At 40.5% G+C, this 16,730-nt stretch overlaps 1 protein-coding gene across 1 annotated transcript in view; it reads left to right on the top strand.

Annotated features, from left to right (window-relative positions):
- Positions 1 to 16,139, top strand: part of Wdr43 (WD repeat domain 43) — a 43,869-nt gene extending 27,730 nt beyond the window's left edge. The window contains exons 12-18 of the mRNA XM_038319838.1: positions 2,220 to 2,306; positions 4,240 to 4,271; positions 8,267 to 8,330; positions 10,199 to 10,312; positions 10,942 to 11,011; positions 14,443 to 14,492; positions 14,578 to 16,139. Of these exons, the coding sequence (XP_038175766.1) occupies positions 2,220 to 2,306; positions 4,240 to 4,271; positions 8,267 to 8,330; positions 10,199 to 10,312; positions 10,942 to 11,011; positions 14,443 to 14,492; positions 14,578 to 14,763 (603 nt within the window). The 3' untranslated portion in view covers positions 14,764 to 16,139. The remainder of the gene's footprint in view (positions 1 to 2,219; positions 2,307 to 4,239; positions 4,272 to 8,266; positions 8,331 to 10,198; positions 10,313 to 10,941; positions 11,012 to 14,442; positions 14,493 to 14,577) is intronic.
- The last annotated feature ends 591 nt before the right edge of the window (positions 16,140 to 16,730 follow it).

Here is a 16,730-nt window from a genome sequence, read left to right as displayed (position 1 = left end):
CCTCCCTCCTTTTTTTTTTTTTTAATATCAGACTGGCCCCGTGTAGTACGCAATGACCTTGAGGTCCCGATCTGCGCTGTGCCACTACTTGTTTTTATGTGGTTCTAGGGGCTGAACCTGTGACCTACTTCATGCTAAGCAAGCACTCAACCACTGAACCACATACCCAGCCTTCTTTTCTTTTAGCTTTTGTTTTCCTTTAGACAGGTCTCATTTTATAGAGCAGGTTGGCCTTTAACCTACAGTTGGCCTCCGCCTTTCTTTCTTTAAGTGCTTCCCTTTCCCTTTCCACTAGCCTTTTCCATGCCTCATCTCCCACCCTCTCTGTCTCAGGAATGAGGCCTCAGTTTCTTAATTGTTTTATATATTCTTAAATACATAAATACAGTTTCTGTCCCTTGCGTGTTGGGATTTTAGGCAAGTGTCGTCATGTCTGGCTTGTTTATGTTTCTGTGTCTGTTTGTCTGTCTCGGATTTCCTGCCCCTTCCCATCTCCCCAGTAGAAAAATAGATTTATTTTGCAAACCTCAAAGAAAACAGATATGACAGTGGCAGAATGTGATGAGACTTGGTGTAAATCATGGTGTGACAGGCCAGATTATTATTATTATTATTATTGTTTTTATTATTATTGGGTTTTTGAGATAGGGTTTCTCCTGGCTGTCCTGGAACTAGCTTTTGTAGACCAGGCTGGCCTCAAACTCACAGAGATCCACCTGCCTCTGTCTCCCGAGTGCACCACCCCGACTCAAGTATTTCCAGAACCTCCACCATGCTCCTTGCATGGTAAGACAGTAGATGCTGGTGTGAGTGGACCAAAAATGCGACACTGTTCCCAAGTACATATGTTTCTGGTGCCTTCTAGATGATTAGAAGTTTATGATCACAGATTTATAGTAAGGCAATTATTTTAGGAATACTTAAATTCAGCAAGTACCTCCAGTATAATCAGCACATTATACTTTTAATAGAATAGGTTTTTCTTGTTTGGTTTTGTACTGATAGGGGTCAAACTCAGGGCTTGTGTGTGCTAGGCAAGTACTCTCACTGAGGTAGATCTTTGGTGTTTTTGTTGTTGTTTCCTTGAGTCAAGATACAACAGTACAGTCCAGGCTGGCCCTAAAATCCTGATATTCCTGCCTCAGCCTCCTGAGGGCTGGGAGTTATATGCAAAATAACTGCCTTATATGTGCTAGGCAGGTGGTCTACCGACATACCTAGAACTTCAAAAATTCTGAGACAGAATCTTGTCTTGTCTTGGTCAGGCTGGCCTGGATTTGATCTCCCTATCCCAGTCCCCAGTAGCTGGGATTGCAGGTGCATGCCACTGTGCTTAACTTCATCGTTTGCTTTGAATCTTACATATTGTTTGAAGATAAAAATATAGCTTAATCAAGAACTATATTATATTAGCTCAGGGCATTCTGTATCTTAATTTCCCAGTGATTGTATATAAAATAAGAATATTATACATATTATAGCCTGTGAAATCTTGTAATTCTATGATAGTTTAAAATTGTAATCAGGTTGGTGTGAAGGTAATTTTTTACAAGAAAAGTAAAATCCGATGAGAATTCTGAAAGGATTCTGGAGAAGAAAAAAACTGGAGAAAATTGGCTGCTAACTATGTTTCTGTGTTTCTTTGGTCTCTTCCTGCTGCTTAGATTTAAAGTATTTATGAGAAAGGATGTATCAGAGACCTGAATGGACTCTTCTCTCATCCCCTTCTTTCCTGCTACTGTGAAACATGCCTGACTCTGGCATGGAAGCTGCCCAGAGGATGTGGGCTCAGTACTGATCTGCTCAGTTGCTTTTTCTACAATCCAGGGTGGAATCTGGCTTTTTCTTAGAGTCTTAAAGTGGTTTGGTTGAAGCATCTATTATGTGATCATTTGATTGGTTTAAATTTTTATCAGTTGGTGACAATTTAAAAGAGTCTTCTTTGAAACAGAAACTTATTAAACTCATTCTGTATAGAGACAGCTCTATTTTAAGATGGAAGTTGGAGAACATCCCTAACATGACACATACTTGAATTTAGATGTCTTGAGATGTTCTTTGGATTGCTATCTGAAGGCAGCTTATCTTGATTTCCAACCTGATTTCCCCAGTTCAATCAGTACTTTATTGCCTTGGGCTATTTTCAGTTAGAAAAGATTTTTCAGTAATATTCTTATTGGAAATATGCTTGCCCTAATTGCCATTTTATTTTCTCACAGAAAGTGCTTCAAACTAGAAATATAAACCTCATAAAGAAGACTGTGCTAAGGATGCCCTTGCATGCTGTTATCCCATTGTTACAAGAGGTAACTGCTGTGGTTTAATGTGAACCACAGAATACTGGGTATAGATGCTGTTGTTTGGGGGTTGTAGTGGAATACCTCAACAGAGAACCCTGAGAGCTTTTTGTTGTTGTTTTCCACCTTTATTTCTTGTAAGGTACTCTTATCATAATATTGAAAGTATTGCATGTTGTATTTTCTCTTGATTGGAATGTGGCATTGGAGGGAAAATTAAGATTACCCAGTAGTGGTCTAGCCTCTGACCCCAGAACTTGCATAGTTCCTGCAAGAGCTAGTTTTGCCTTTGCTTGCATAACTGTTTAGCTTTATTCAGAAAGGGCAAGCAGCAAGGCTATAAGCAAGGGCTGTGGAATGGTGGGACCCAGACATTAAGTGGTACCAGATTTTGAAATGAATACAACTCAGGTAAGACTCAGGATCTGCATTCATTCTGTGTATCAGGGAAAGTAGATTCCTGAGACTTTACATATGCTGAATTAAGTTGTTTTTTTTTTTTTTTAAGTCATTAGTTACAGTAGGGAAAAATCTTTTTCCTTCAAAAGTACATTTTGCTGTGTACTTTTACTATACAAAAGTATAATTGCACTGAAACATTAAAAGAGTAGGTACCAGTTATCAAATATTTACTCATAAAGACAGAATGAATATTTGGTATGTAGAAGTTGTACTTGAGTTATAAAGGAGTAAGTCACAAAACAAAACAATCCCACACCAATTAGGAATTATGATTAATAAAAGGGTTATTTATTTAAAGGAAAAAAACTTACAGATCACTGTCCTAGACAGCAGCCTCCTGCACGACCAGGAAAAGCATCTGATAGCCAGAAGTGGAATCTGAAGCAAGCAAGCAAGAGTGTGTGAGGGCTGCCGCAGCTTATTTTTAAAGCGAAAGATACCACACCCCAGTGGGCTGGTATCTCAAAGGCTATTGGCTGAAGGAGCAAAAGTAGCTCCCGCAGCACATCCCCCTTTTGTATAAGTAAGAGAGTTCTAAACCTACTACAAAATTATGTACAATAAGAACAAATATCCTATTCTAACTATCCTAAGTCTTGTATAATAAATAACTTGGCCAAGTCATGAGAGGAACGTAGCTACATTTATCTAGTCTTCAACCCCATCGAAGATCTGGGAAGGGAAATAATGTTACCTGAGTAATTAGGAAGTGCAATCAAACAACTTCCAAAATATGCAACAAATCATAGAGACAACTGGCTACTGGGCAGTCACCCAATGTCACGTTTGCAGTGTTGAAACAACCAACTTTGGCTAAGGCCTACAATAACCGACAGATTATTTTTAAAGGCAAGAAATATTTCAAAACTGTCTTACCCTGTCTTGGCAAGATTTGACAGTCGGCTGTTCCATCTACAGAGTTACATTTGTTTAACATGATGAAGTGTTTTATGAGAGGGGTTTTGGTAGCAGTGTATGCTTTTTTTATATCATTGGTAGGAAAATTTTAGAAAATAGTAGAAAACTCATTAGGTTATTGTCCACTTAAAATTGAAAGCTTCCTTCCCTGCATCTTCTTCATACATTTTATGTGTTTTTAAGTGGAAATTCTGTTTACACATTTTGAAGTTAACTCTTTTCTAGTGTACCATGCAGTTAGTTGTTTCTCATACATTCATAGATTGTCCAGTTGTCATTCCAAAGAGTCTTGTCCTCATTAGCAGTGATTCTGTGTGCTCTTCCTATACCTCCCATTTGTAGGAAATCACCAGTCTATATTTGGTTTCCATGTACTGGCCTATACGGCCCTAGCCTTTATTTCTGTCTTATCATTGCTCTTATGAGAATGATTTCAGACATGTTGTGTTGAGTAAAACTAGAGATTGCTAGGTGGAATAGCTTGTACAACCATTATTGCATCTAGGGGATTGATGGAGAAAGGTTGCCTCGGCTGATGTTAACAGTATTTTCTTTCCCTTAGCTTACGAAGAGATTGCAAGGACATCCCAATAGGTAAGCTGTTTCTGTGACTTAAGTTTCTTCTTGTTTGAGACAGCCTTACTATGTAACTTTAGATGGCCTAGAACTCAGCATTTTCCTGCCTCAATATAGATGTGAGCTATCACTGCGAGCTGAATTGCTGTTTTATAGATAAATTAAAAATAGCAGTGTCCAGAATGGAGATGTTGCTTAGTGGTTGAGTATTTGTCTAACAGTGTCAAAGCCCTGGATTCTATCCTTAGCCTCAAATTCCAGAAGAATTGTGTCAAAGTATTACCTCCCTCCAACATTTAATTTGACTAATTTTTATTCCTAAGTGATTTTATTGTGGCTGAAGAGATGCTTTCCCAAAGGTCCTGAGTTCAATTCCCATCTACTACATGGTGGCTCACAACCATCTGTAATGAGATCTGGTACCCTCCTGACCTGGTCAGTCATCTTCGTCAACTTAGTCCAGGAAACCCAAAATGGACAAGTTCAACAGAACTGTCGTATACTGACTGCCTATGCATGCTTCAGCATTGCCAGGGCATAAATTTTATTCATTTCTTTAAAAACAAGCTGGACTGAGCTCCCAAGGTCCCGATGAGGAGCAGAAGGAGCGAGAACATGAGGGAGAAAGTCAGGAACGAGAGGGGTGCGTTCACTCATGGAGACGGTGGGACAGAACTAATGGGAGATCACCAACTCCAGTTGGAATGGGACTGATGGATCATGCGACCAAACCCGTCTCTCTGAGTGTGGCCAACAGCGGGGGCTGACTGAGAAGCAAAGGACAATGGCTCTGGGCTCTGATTGTTCTTCATGGACGGGCTCTGTGGGAGCCTTCTCAGCTTGGTCGATCACCTTCCTGGACCTGGGGGGAGTTGGGAGGACCTTGGTCTTAGCATAGAGTGGGGAACCCTGATGGCTCCTTGGCCTTGAGAGGGAGGGAGGGGAGGTATGGGTGGAGGGGAGGGGAGGGAAGGGGGAGAAGGAGGGGAGAGAAAGGGGAGAAGGAGGGGAGGGAGGGGGGAGGAGGAGGGAAGGAGATGGAAATTTTTAAATATAAAAAAAAATAAACCATGAGAAAAAAAAAAACAAACAATAAACAAAAAATTTCACTGTTTTAGCTTTTAACAGCTCATTGCCTTTAGGTAGTTTTCTGCTTCCTTTTTGTAGCCTAAAGACCAAATGGAGTTTTCATATCTATCTGTCTGTCTGTCTGTCTGTCTGTCTGTCTGTCTGTCTGTCTGTCTGTCTGTGTGTATGTCTGTATATGCATTAGACTGGGTTTCTCTGTTTAACAGCCCTGGCTGTCCTGGAACTTGCTTTGTAAAGCAGGCTGGCTTCAAACTCACACAGATGTGCCTAACTCTGCCTCCCAAGTGCTAGGATTAAAGGCGGGTGCCTGATAGTGTTTTTTTTTTTTTTTTTTTGTTTTGTTTTTTTGTTTTTTTTTTTTTATCTGTGCATAATTGTGTCCCTTTTTCTTCAAACAGGTATTTAAGGGAACTGAAAACAAGCATAAAACGGGGTGGTGGAGCTGGAGAGATGGCTCAGCTGTTAAGAGCACTTATTGCTTTTGCAGAGGACCTGGGATGGGTTCCTAGCATAAATGTGGTTGCTCACAACCATCTGTATCTCTGGTTACAGAGGATCCAATGCTTTCTTCTTACAGTGCACAGCTGGCACACACGTGGTGCACATAGATACATGCAGATACACCCAAATGAGTCTAAAATATGAAAAACAAAAAAAAGGAATTAACTAAAACAAACCCAAAGAAAAACCGAGCTAAAGTGTAAAAAGCAGACACAGTAATAAAATGCAATGCAGTTTATATGGTTATAAGGAATAACTTTGCAAATGTGCTTTTAAAGAGAATAGGAAAACAGACTGTAGTGGCATTTTATTTGTATTTTAATAAAACTTGTCTGATGATCAGAAAACTAGTACAGTCACACTGGCCAGCCTTATGGAACTTGCAGCAACGACACACTTTTGATCCTAGTAGCCATACTAGCTTGTCATAGAAACCAGGTGGCAGTGGTGTACACCCTTAATCCCAGAACTAGAGAGGATTATAAAAATAGAAGGAGACAGCTTTCAGACACCTTCTCATTCTGGGATTCCTGGAGGCAGGGTCACCATTTTTGGACTGAGGTTGTGGTAAGAGCCAGTGACTGACTGTTTTGTTTTTCTGACCTTCAGGTATTTCATCAGGTTGAACCCCAATATCTGTCTCTGGGATTTTATTGTGCAACAAGACAAATTATGTAACTCTGAATTAGCTAAAAGGGGAGCACATGTTCTTTAACAGAGCATGTTTTTTTTAACAGTAGTAACAAAGACAGGTAGGTCATAACCACACTTTTTAATCTGAGAAGTGAAAAAAATAGTTATACTTCTTAGTTCCCAAGATAATAAGATACAGATGAATTTTCTAAATTACCATTGTGTTTATATGGCCGCTAGATGCCATGGAGAAAACAAGAGTGGGAAGTCGTTACACATTCAGCTAGTCACGTTTTGGGTCTGCTGCCTAGTGTATGTGCTTGAGTAGATCCCAACGTCCTTGGGTCCTCCTTTTCATCAGTCATAAAGGATAAACACCCTCATCCACAGGTGTATTTGTGAGGATGAAACAGTGCATATTGAGTTAGAATACTTCTGAGTTCCTTTTCTATCATTTTGTTAAAACACCATGACCGAGACAACTTAGAAGTTGTTCCTTTTGAGGCTCATAGTGCCAGAGGGACAGAGTTGATACATCATGACAACAAACAGGAAATGTGTAGGAGCTCAGAGCTCATACCTTAGTCCAGTAGCATGAGGCAGAGAGCACTAACTGGGAATGGCATTGGGTTTTGAAACCTGAAAGCCCACCCCAGGGACACACCTCCTCCTCCAAGGCCACACCTCCTGATCCTTCCCAAACCATTCTACCAACTGGGGACCAAGTATTCAAACCTGTGAGTGAGCCTCTGGAGTCATTCTCATTCAGATCACCACAGATATTATGCAAATATGTATTTCTGTTATAAGCACATCGGTAGCTACTATTCCAGTATGAGTTCGTTTTAGAATATAGGACTTAAGAATTGCTTTGATTGACAGTATGCTAGTACCAGGATTTCAGTAACAGATGTAGAGGTTGCCTAAATTCTAACAAACCCTTCTACTCAACCTCCAAGATTCAAACCTGCATTGGTTCAAGCCAGACATAATTGTAGGTGGACACAGGGTCCTACCTCAGCCAAGTGTGCCATTACCTCTAGAAGAACAAGCAGTCAGTGCTCTTAACCGCTGAGTCTCTTCAGTCCTCATTTCTAATTTCTAAAATTAGCAGTGTGTGTACATGTATGTATTAGTGCACCACTACGTGTTTGTAGAAACCAGAACCTGGCACAGGGCGTCTTTATTTTTTTGTGATGTAGTACTTGCAGATCTGGCTAGCCTGGCTTGTTAGCAAGCCCCAGGGATACCCGTGCCTCCACCCTGCTAGGCTGAGGTTATAAGTACAAGGTACTGTTGTACTTTACTCTAGCCCCGTCCAGGATTTTTCTTGCTTGTCTTTTATATAGACTCCCTTAGCCTTATGAGCTCACAAAAGAAGAAATCTAAAAAGGTCGTTAGGGTCACATTACAAGATTTGGTCCTATTTGCCTGTTAATGTTAGTGTGGAAGGCTTCCCAATAGTGAACAAGATGATTGGACTCAAATGTGATTACAACGTAGAAAATCATCCTGTTTGGATCATTGTTACTGTCCTGGTATAAATTAATTATACGAAGTAAAACCTGGCCTTTCGTCTTGTTTTGGGGTGTGTGTGTGGGGGGGTGTTGTCCTACTTACTAGGCCAGCTCGCAAAAGCTAACTACTTTACAGAAATCACTGTAGGTTCTATAGTACAATGCAAGGCCTGGAAAATGTACTTGATGGTTACCTTCACAGACTTCCTGTCTAGCTGTGTCTACTTTTGAGTTAGTGAACTGTTCTTCACGTGGGTTTCTCTTCTTTGCTAGTGCTGTGTTAATGGTTCAGTGGCTGAAGTGTGTGCTGACGATTCATGCATCATACCTGTCCACGGTGAGTCTTCTGAGGGTGATTGGTTGGGCTTTGGTAAGGGGTAGAAACTAAAATGACCCTTCTTCCTTTAGAGAGTTTATTTTATCACCATTATATGTTTTTGAGACAGGGTCTGACCATATAGCATAGAGCATGCTATGTGGATAGACCACGCTGACCTTGAACTCACAGAGGTCTGCTTGCTTCTGCTTCTTGACTGCTGGGAATAAAGTTGTTGTTCTACCATGCCTAATAAGGAACATAATTTTTACTCCCCTTTTTTATTTTCCCTCAAGATAGGGTTTCTCCTTGAACTGGGATTATAGGTTGTATCTCACCACCACTCAGTTCAAGTTTTTAAAGAAAATCATGTTAATTTGTATGTATGTTTTGGGGGTTGCCTATACCATGATGTGTGGAGACTGGAGGACAGCTTGACTCTGCCTTAATGTGGGTTTTGGGGATCAAACTCAGGTTATCAGGCTTAGCAGCATTTCATTGACCTGTGCTGATGTTCTGATGTTTTTTCTTTTATGTGTATGAGTATTTTGTCTGTATACATATACATACATATACATATATACATATATGTATATGTACATACCAGATGCTCATGAAGGTCAGAAGAGGACATTGGATCTCCTGGAACTGGAGTTACCAATGGTTGCGAGCCACCATGTGGGTACTGGAAACCAAACCTGAGTTCTCTAATTGCTGACTCAGCTCCGCAGCCCCAATTATGAGGCTTTTTTGGAGGCAGTGCTTTGTAGCTTGGACTAGTCTGGAACCACTTTGATGCTTAGTCTGGCTTTGTACTTCTGCCAGTCCTGCCTCAGTTACCTAAGTGCTGCATTACAAGCACGAGCCTTCATGCCTGGCTATCAGTTATATTTTAAACTAAAAATAAAATTTTATTTGTTCTTTTGTTTAATTTATGGTATATTTTCCCAGAAGGTTTTAGCAAATGACTTAAAAGAAACACCCACCGTTAATTTATAGGTCCCCTCCTCTTAGTGGTAGATAAATAGTATGCATTCACGTGTGGAATCATACATGTGTGGGAGAAGCCTCTGGTGTTCCAGAGACAAGTGTAGGTAATGTGCTGGATTGATTCAAAGTCCTTGCTAAGATTCAGAGGGAATTCCTTCAACTCAGAGATGTGTGGTGGAGAGTTTCCATTATCTGCCCTGTGTTGTTTTTGGTGTTTTTTTGTTGTTGTTGTGGTGGGTTTTTTTTTTGTTTGTTTTTTTTTGTTTTTTGTTTTTTGTTTTTTTTTTTTGGTTGTTTTTTGTTTTTTTTTTTTGGTTTTTCGAGACAGGGCTTCCCTGTAGTTTCTAGAGCCTGTCCTGGAACTAGCTCTTGTAGACCAGGCTGGCCTCGAACTCAGAGATCCGCCTGCCTCTGCCTCCCGAGTGCTGGGATTAAAGGCGTGTGCCACCACTGCCCGGCTTGCCCTGTGTTGTTTTTATGTGCAATAGTTTATCAGTTTGCAGGAGTTCGTCCTGCCTTTGCCCTAGCTGAGTTGTCCTTTTTTTCCTCCCTGAGATGGTTTCTTTGTGTAGCTCCTGCTGTCCTGGAACTTGCTCTGTAGACCAGTCTGGCATTGAAATCATGGAGATCTGCCTGCCTCTGCCTCCCAAGCTGAGATTAATTAAAGGTGTGTGCCACCACTGGCCAGCAGTGGTGATTTGTGCTGTTTTGAAGTTATTTTTTCCTGCCAGGATATCAAGGGTCTTTTTTGAAAATTTGTGGTGTTGCTGTGTCCTAAGCTCCGCTGTCCTGGAAGTGCTCCTGACAGATGCTTGCGTAGGGCCCACCCCTGCGCTGGGCTGAGCATGACTGTGTGGTGATGCTGGGAAGTGGGGCCATTGTTTGTCTGCTTCTTCTAGTTGCCTGACCTGGTGCACCAGCTGGGGACCCTCTACCAGCTAATGGAAAGCAGAGTCAAATCTTTCCAGAAACTCTCACACCTGCACGGGAAACTCATTCTTCTCATCACACAAGTAAGCAAATCAAAATTTCCAGCTCAGACTTGGCTGTGATAGAGTCAAGATAGGAATGAAAATTTATTCGTGTAGTAACAGGCTCAAGTTGAGTAAGAAATTGACAAATGCAGGCTTTAACCTGGAAGTGTTTCTTGAGTGACAGTGGGAAAATCTTAACTGTGCCCCTCCCCATTTGTATTTATTCTCTTACTCCTCCCCAAGGCTAGCCTAGAACATACTCTGTAGCTAAGGGTATTTTACTGCTGTCTCTGCCTTCAGGAGTGCTGAAGTTACAGGTCAGCACAAAGCTACACCGCCAGCCTCCTCACCATTGTGTTTTTAGCCCAGTGAGCTACAGGGCGTCTATACTGCACTCAGCCTGTGACCATGAGCAGTGAGTTAGTTACTGGGCTTGTAGAGTTAACATTTTGGTGCAGTAATGCTCTAATAACTGCATGTGGTTTTCTAATCACAATAATTTCCCCTTTTTAAATTTTTCCTGTGTTTATTCTAAGTTGTATTTGGCTGTTCATTCCTTTGGGGGAAGTCTAGCGGAGAGGGTGAACTAGCTAAATGTTGGGGAACTAGGTATGATGTTGGTTATACTTGAGATAAGCTTATAATTGCTTCATAATTCTGCCTTCCAGGTTACAGCATCAGAAAAGATGAAAAAGATGCCTTCCCCTCAACAGAAGGCAAAATTGGTGTATGAAGAAGGTAAAAGTTGGGGTAGAGGCTGCATATAGATAGTCTAGTTTTTTTTTTTTTTCACAGTAATTCGGTTCCGTTACCTTTGTGGAAATGTCTACATAAGCTTTTAAATTAATATTTTAGGTTAGCATACAGAGTGGTGGGTTTTCTCATGGAATCTTTAAATATATGTGTCTTCATAGTTTTCCCTTGATTGCATCCCTTCTGCCTTGCTCCATGCGCCCTCCCTCAAGCTGGTTGGTCCTCTCTTCTGCTTTGTCACTGCCCGATCCCTTGTTTCTAGTTCCCACCTCTGTTCGTGTGATCCTCTTTCTGTTTTGGTGACTTACGTAATGCATTTAAGTTTGCATGTGTACACATGCTTTTAAACCTAGTTTCTGCATATAAGTGAGAGAGCATGGAAGTCTTGTTCCTTCACTCCCCTCTATCACCCTGATCAACCTGAGGGAAGTAAGGTGAACCTGTGATCTGCTGACAAGTGCTGTAGTCTTAGAAGAACCTGAAACTGGGAGACCATGACATTGTTAGTGATTAGGAATGTCAGTGACCAAAACTTCAAAGCCTTTTGCTCTAAAATGTACATGTTAGAGACCAGAGAGATGGCTCAGCAGATAATGGTACTTGCCACTAAGCCTGAGGGAGGACTTGAATTCAATCCTTAGGATCCACATGGTGGTAGGAGAGAATTGACTCCCCAAAGATGTATCCTGACTTGCACATGTGTTTTGTTGCAGGCACACAGACACAAGATAACTGTAATAAAATAGGCTTAGTCAACCCGACAGATACCAAGTTGAAGTTTGGTAGCTGATTTTCTATTAAGCCTTATTAATAATAGATATTCCCTCTTCCATATACAGTTTAGGTGTATTATGAATTTGGTAAAGCCTTGTTAGCAGTTTTAGCCAGTCCAGAATATTTTAGGTGAATTTGCATAGGTAATATGTGTTAGTAATTATAATTAAAATAAGCCTGAGACTTAATGCTTAGACATCCCAAGTAGTTTATCGATTATAGAACTTTTTGCTAAGTATTTTATTTAAATATTGCAAGGTGAGCTGAAGACATGGCTGCTCTTCCAAAAGGCCCTGAGCTCAATTCCCAGCAATCATAGGGTGGCTCACAACCATCTGGTGCCCTCTTCTGGCCTGCAGGCATATATGCAGGCAGAACACTGAATACATAATAAATAAATTAATCTTTTAAAAAACATATTACAAGGTAACGTAGCATCAGAAAATCTTCTAATGCAGTGACTGGTATAACAGATGTCGCTGGAGAACACTGGCATAGAAATGAATTCGGAAGTTTTACCATCAACACATCTCTAACAATTGGAGCAACCGAGGAATTGAAAGTAATTTCCTCACCGTAAACCCATATAAAACAATAGATATACACTAGTGAAGCCAAGAACAAGATAGTAATATACTTCTTATTACTTCCAGATGTTCTTCCTAAAGAAGTCTAAGACTTTTGACTTCACACATATTATCCTTTGGCACACAGTAAATGCAATAGAATCTGTAGTCAGCTGTTTTTAATAGGTGATAATGCAGATCAGCAAGTCCTGGACACCAAAAGCAGCAGAAAGGAGCCAGCAGCAGTAACAAATTAAGTAATTTTCAAAGAGAAAATCCTTAAAGTTCTAGTAACGTCCAAATTATTTAATATTTTGCATATTTAAGTGAGTTAAATTATAAAATTTATTATAAAATAAATTTTAAAAATATTACAATTATTTAATATTTTGCTTAAGTGAAACAAGAAAATTAGAGTAACTGATTTAGATGAACAAGATCCGAAGAATTACCTTGCATGCCGGGTCAGCCCTGGAAGATCTGTAGAACTCTGGTTTTGTATCAGCACTATCCATGACAGGCTTAGAGTATAGTGACTGCCTTTTCAGGAAATGCCGCAAAGACTGTGCCGTACCTCTTTGCTCTTTGAAATGCACAATGCATGTGTGGACTACCTTCCTGGAGGAAAGTAATTACTAAGTGTTTTGACTTTAAAGAAGTGCAAAGAGAAACACCAGCGAGGTGACACATGCAGTGACGCCTTTCTTTTTCTCTTTTCCCCGAGACAGGGATTATCTGTGTAGTCCTGGCTGCCCTGGAACTCTTTGTAGCCCAGGCTGCCCTCACAGAGATCCACCTGCGTCTGCCTCCCTGCGTGCTGGGATTAAAGGTGTGTGCCACCACGCATGGCTAATGCCTTAATTGGTTTTTATATTATTTTACATGTATGAGTATTTTGCCTGAATGTCTGTATGTGTAAACTGCCACGTAGGTGCTGGGAATGGAACCTGGGTCCTCTGCAAGAACAGACAGCATTCTTAATCATCAAACCTACTGTCCAACCCGATTCTTCAATCTTATCCTGTGTCATCTTACTTTTTTTTTTTTAAGCCAACTCTGTAAAATGTCTCTGCTTACTCAGACTAGTCTCCAGATTCACCCCAACATCAAATATGGTTGGAGGCTTGCTGAAGACAGGCCATTTGATGTTGTAGAGTGTGCCCGTGTGTGATTGTGGGCACGTTTCTCTTGGGCACTTAGTGTAGCCTGTAAAAGCCGATACTTTTTAAATGGATGTGACGTGTGCGGCTGAGTTGGGTTTCAAATCACCTTTGTGTGGGGTCCATTAATGCAGGTTGCTTTTTATACTGCCCAGTATGAGAGCCCCATTCTGGTGGTTTTCCCATTTATTTTCCCTAGTATTCGATAATAATCTAGCTCTGTTGTTCCGCACATTTACCATAGCAGTTTTTTCCTGAAACTAGTGCTTTTGCTGTGGGTCACAAACCCTGCAAATGCATTATTTCAGGTAGATACATGAACCATAATTTCTTGTGTAGGATTTTTACACACTCACTGTGTCTGTTTGGCGGTTTAGAAATGTCTGAATATTTTAAGATGGGATTTATAGGGGTTTGATACTTACCTTGAAATAATAAACATAATATTTTTATTGTATGAATATAAGTGTTAAATTTAGGGCTAGAGATTGCTCAGGTTAAGATCATGTCTTGCTCTTAGAGATAAGCCATGTTTGGTTCTCAGTATCTACATTAGATTGCTTACAACTGTGTATAGCTTTAGCTCCCTGGTGCCCTTGTGTTGTTTCTGCTGACAGGAACACTTAGGGTCATACACATACAGATGCATGCACACAATTTAAAATAAATGTTATGAAATGACTAGTAAACCAGAAGAAGCTGGATTTAGAAGGTATATGCCTTCACCTGTAATCTTAGTACTTGGTGACTGAGTTAGGGAGACGTCAAGTTCTGGGCCTGCCTGAGACACACAAAATCCCAACCCAAACCATGGAAGCAACAAAGAAAAACATTCATTGATTTTCGATGGTTGGTGGTTTAGTCACGGTGCTAGCTGTACTGTGTTTCAGCACTGTGCCCCGCTGCTCTCTTACAGAGTCTTCAGAAGAGGAGTCCGATGATGAAATTGCAGAAAAGGATTCTGATGTGAGTGGTGTTTTCTGATCAGCTGCTTTTTATCTTCACCCTAAGGAAGCTCTTCACCAATGCTTTCCTTTGCTGTTTCCACTAGGATGACTGGGATGAAGACGAAGAGAAAGACAGTGAAAAAGAGGAAGGTGTTGATGAAGACAATGGAGAGGAAGATGAGGACGCTGAAGATGTAGAAGAGAATGGCGAGGACAGAGATGTGTCGAGTGATAAAGAATTAAATGGAGATTCTGATCTAGATCCTGAAAATGAAAGTGAAGAAGAGTGAAGACAGCAGCCGTTCACACTGTGAACCCTGGCTCATCTTGCCCAACGCTGCCGCATCCTCCCAGGGAGGCTTGCCCCGTGCCGGGAGACAAGAGGCCGCCATATGCTTCCAAGTTCACAGAGGCCACACCACCTTCCTGTCCTGAGTGCCCCAGACTTTAACTGTGTAAATAAGAGTGTTTCATTCAAATGTTAATAAACTTTACACAGTAAATAGACACACTTTCTGCCATGTACTGACATGAGTGTCCAATATATGGTATATTTTTATAATATAATACTGTAGTATGAGTGGTTCTATCGCAAACTGACTTAGGTGAAGACAGACATGCCATAGGGGTCAGAAACTGGACGCTTGTGAAGGAGTCGGCTCATCTCAGGTTGGTATCTTCATCCAGTCCAGATGCCAAAGCAGCACTAATGAATTGTTTTTAATCTGGCTTACCTAATTTGATACATTTTCATAAAACATGAAGGAATAACTAAAACTTAAAACGGTTGTGATTTGCAGAAATAGAATCACCGTGTCCCTAGTTTTGTCTACTAACAGGTCATCTGGCTTGGGTCAGATTGGATATTGGGAGTGCTTCCCCAAAAATAACACTTATTTTTTAAAGTGTCGTCTGAGATATTTTTTTAAACAAAACAAAATAATGGTAATTAAAGAAGCAAAGATTTAGCCATATTAAGGGTGTTCTTGTCTGCAGACTGTAGAGAATCATCTGTGTATAGATGACTTATGCTCTAACCTGCGACTTTTTAAAACTTCAGTCACCGCTGCTTTTGAAGAGGTTTCCATTTTTATTTAAATTACTAATGGATCAGAGAACAATTGTTTATTTTTTTCTCTTTGGTTTTAGATATTAATGATAACCTTGCTGGAGTTTTTTTCCAAAGAAACTATTTTTATAATTCAGTAATTTAACGTTTTCTTTCCTTTTCATTACCCACTCTTGGCAGGGCTAGGGTATCTGTTTATCTTTAAAAATGATAAATCTTATTCAAGATTTTTTTATGTATGTATAAATAAGTATTTTGGTGTGCTACACAGCTTTTTCAAATTACCAGTAATTTGTCTTGTTTTTAAAAGAGTGAGCTAGTACTGACTTAGTGCTCACTAAGGGGCAGATGGAGAGCTCACTTCTGCAGAAGGGCTGAGCAGACGCGTTGACTTTCTTTCCCACCTGTGAATGTGTAAGATCACCGATGTCTGGGAGGACTCCATCAGAGGCAGAGCAGGCTGCACAGCCGGAGCAGGAAGAGCATCTTGGGCAAGCTGCTGGTGCGATGTACAGTTATTTGTCTATACATGGAGTTGTTTATGGCAATTTAATACCATTCTCTTTGTAAAGTGAATAAATACTCATCTTTACCCAGCACGTGTCTCGTGGTATGTGTAGACTGTAGCGGGTGTTTGGGCTTATATGGTGTGATGGTGGCTTCCCTCCTAGCTGTCATAGGTACATAACTCTCAAGGCCTGTTGTATATTCAAGTTTGCAGCAGTACAAGGAACAGGCGTCTTGTTTTAAATCTGCCAGTGATGGTTGATTATTTCTGGGGCCACCTGCAACTGCATATTCCAAGGTTCTAGACATAAACAATAGGTGGTTATGTTTAGTTAGGTATCACGAAACAGCAGCAACAAGGGAAGTTTTCACCGTTCATTAAGGCCTTTGTAACTTTTTCTAGTGTTAGAGAATTTCACTGTGGTGTTCTATCAGTTGAGACAATGAAATTTGTGCATGTGTTACTTCTTGGGTCTTTCTGCTTTTTTATTGAGGACTTTGAAGCTACCATTGTCACACCAGTGATCACATGTCCTAGTTGGTTGTCATGTTTACTCTAAATCTAGAGTATTCTCTCTCATCCTGTGTTATTTTGACATTCGGTGAGTTCACTTAAGTTGTGTTGTACAGTACTGTAAGTTCTGGGTTTGTGTATTTGTTGCCTTAGGTATAGACAACTTT

Source organism: Arvicola amphibius, chromosome 2 (assembly GCF_903992535.2).
Source record: "Arvicola amphibius chromosome 2, mArvAmp1.2, whole genome shotgun sequence".
Classification (NCBI taxonomy): Eukaryota; Metazoa; Chordata; class Mammalia; order Rodentia; family Cricetidae; genus Arvicola; species Arvicola amphibius.
Note: the sequence above shows the minus strand (reverse complement) of the source record. Positions and strands in the feature narration are given on the sequence as shown.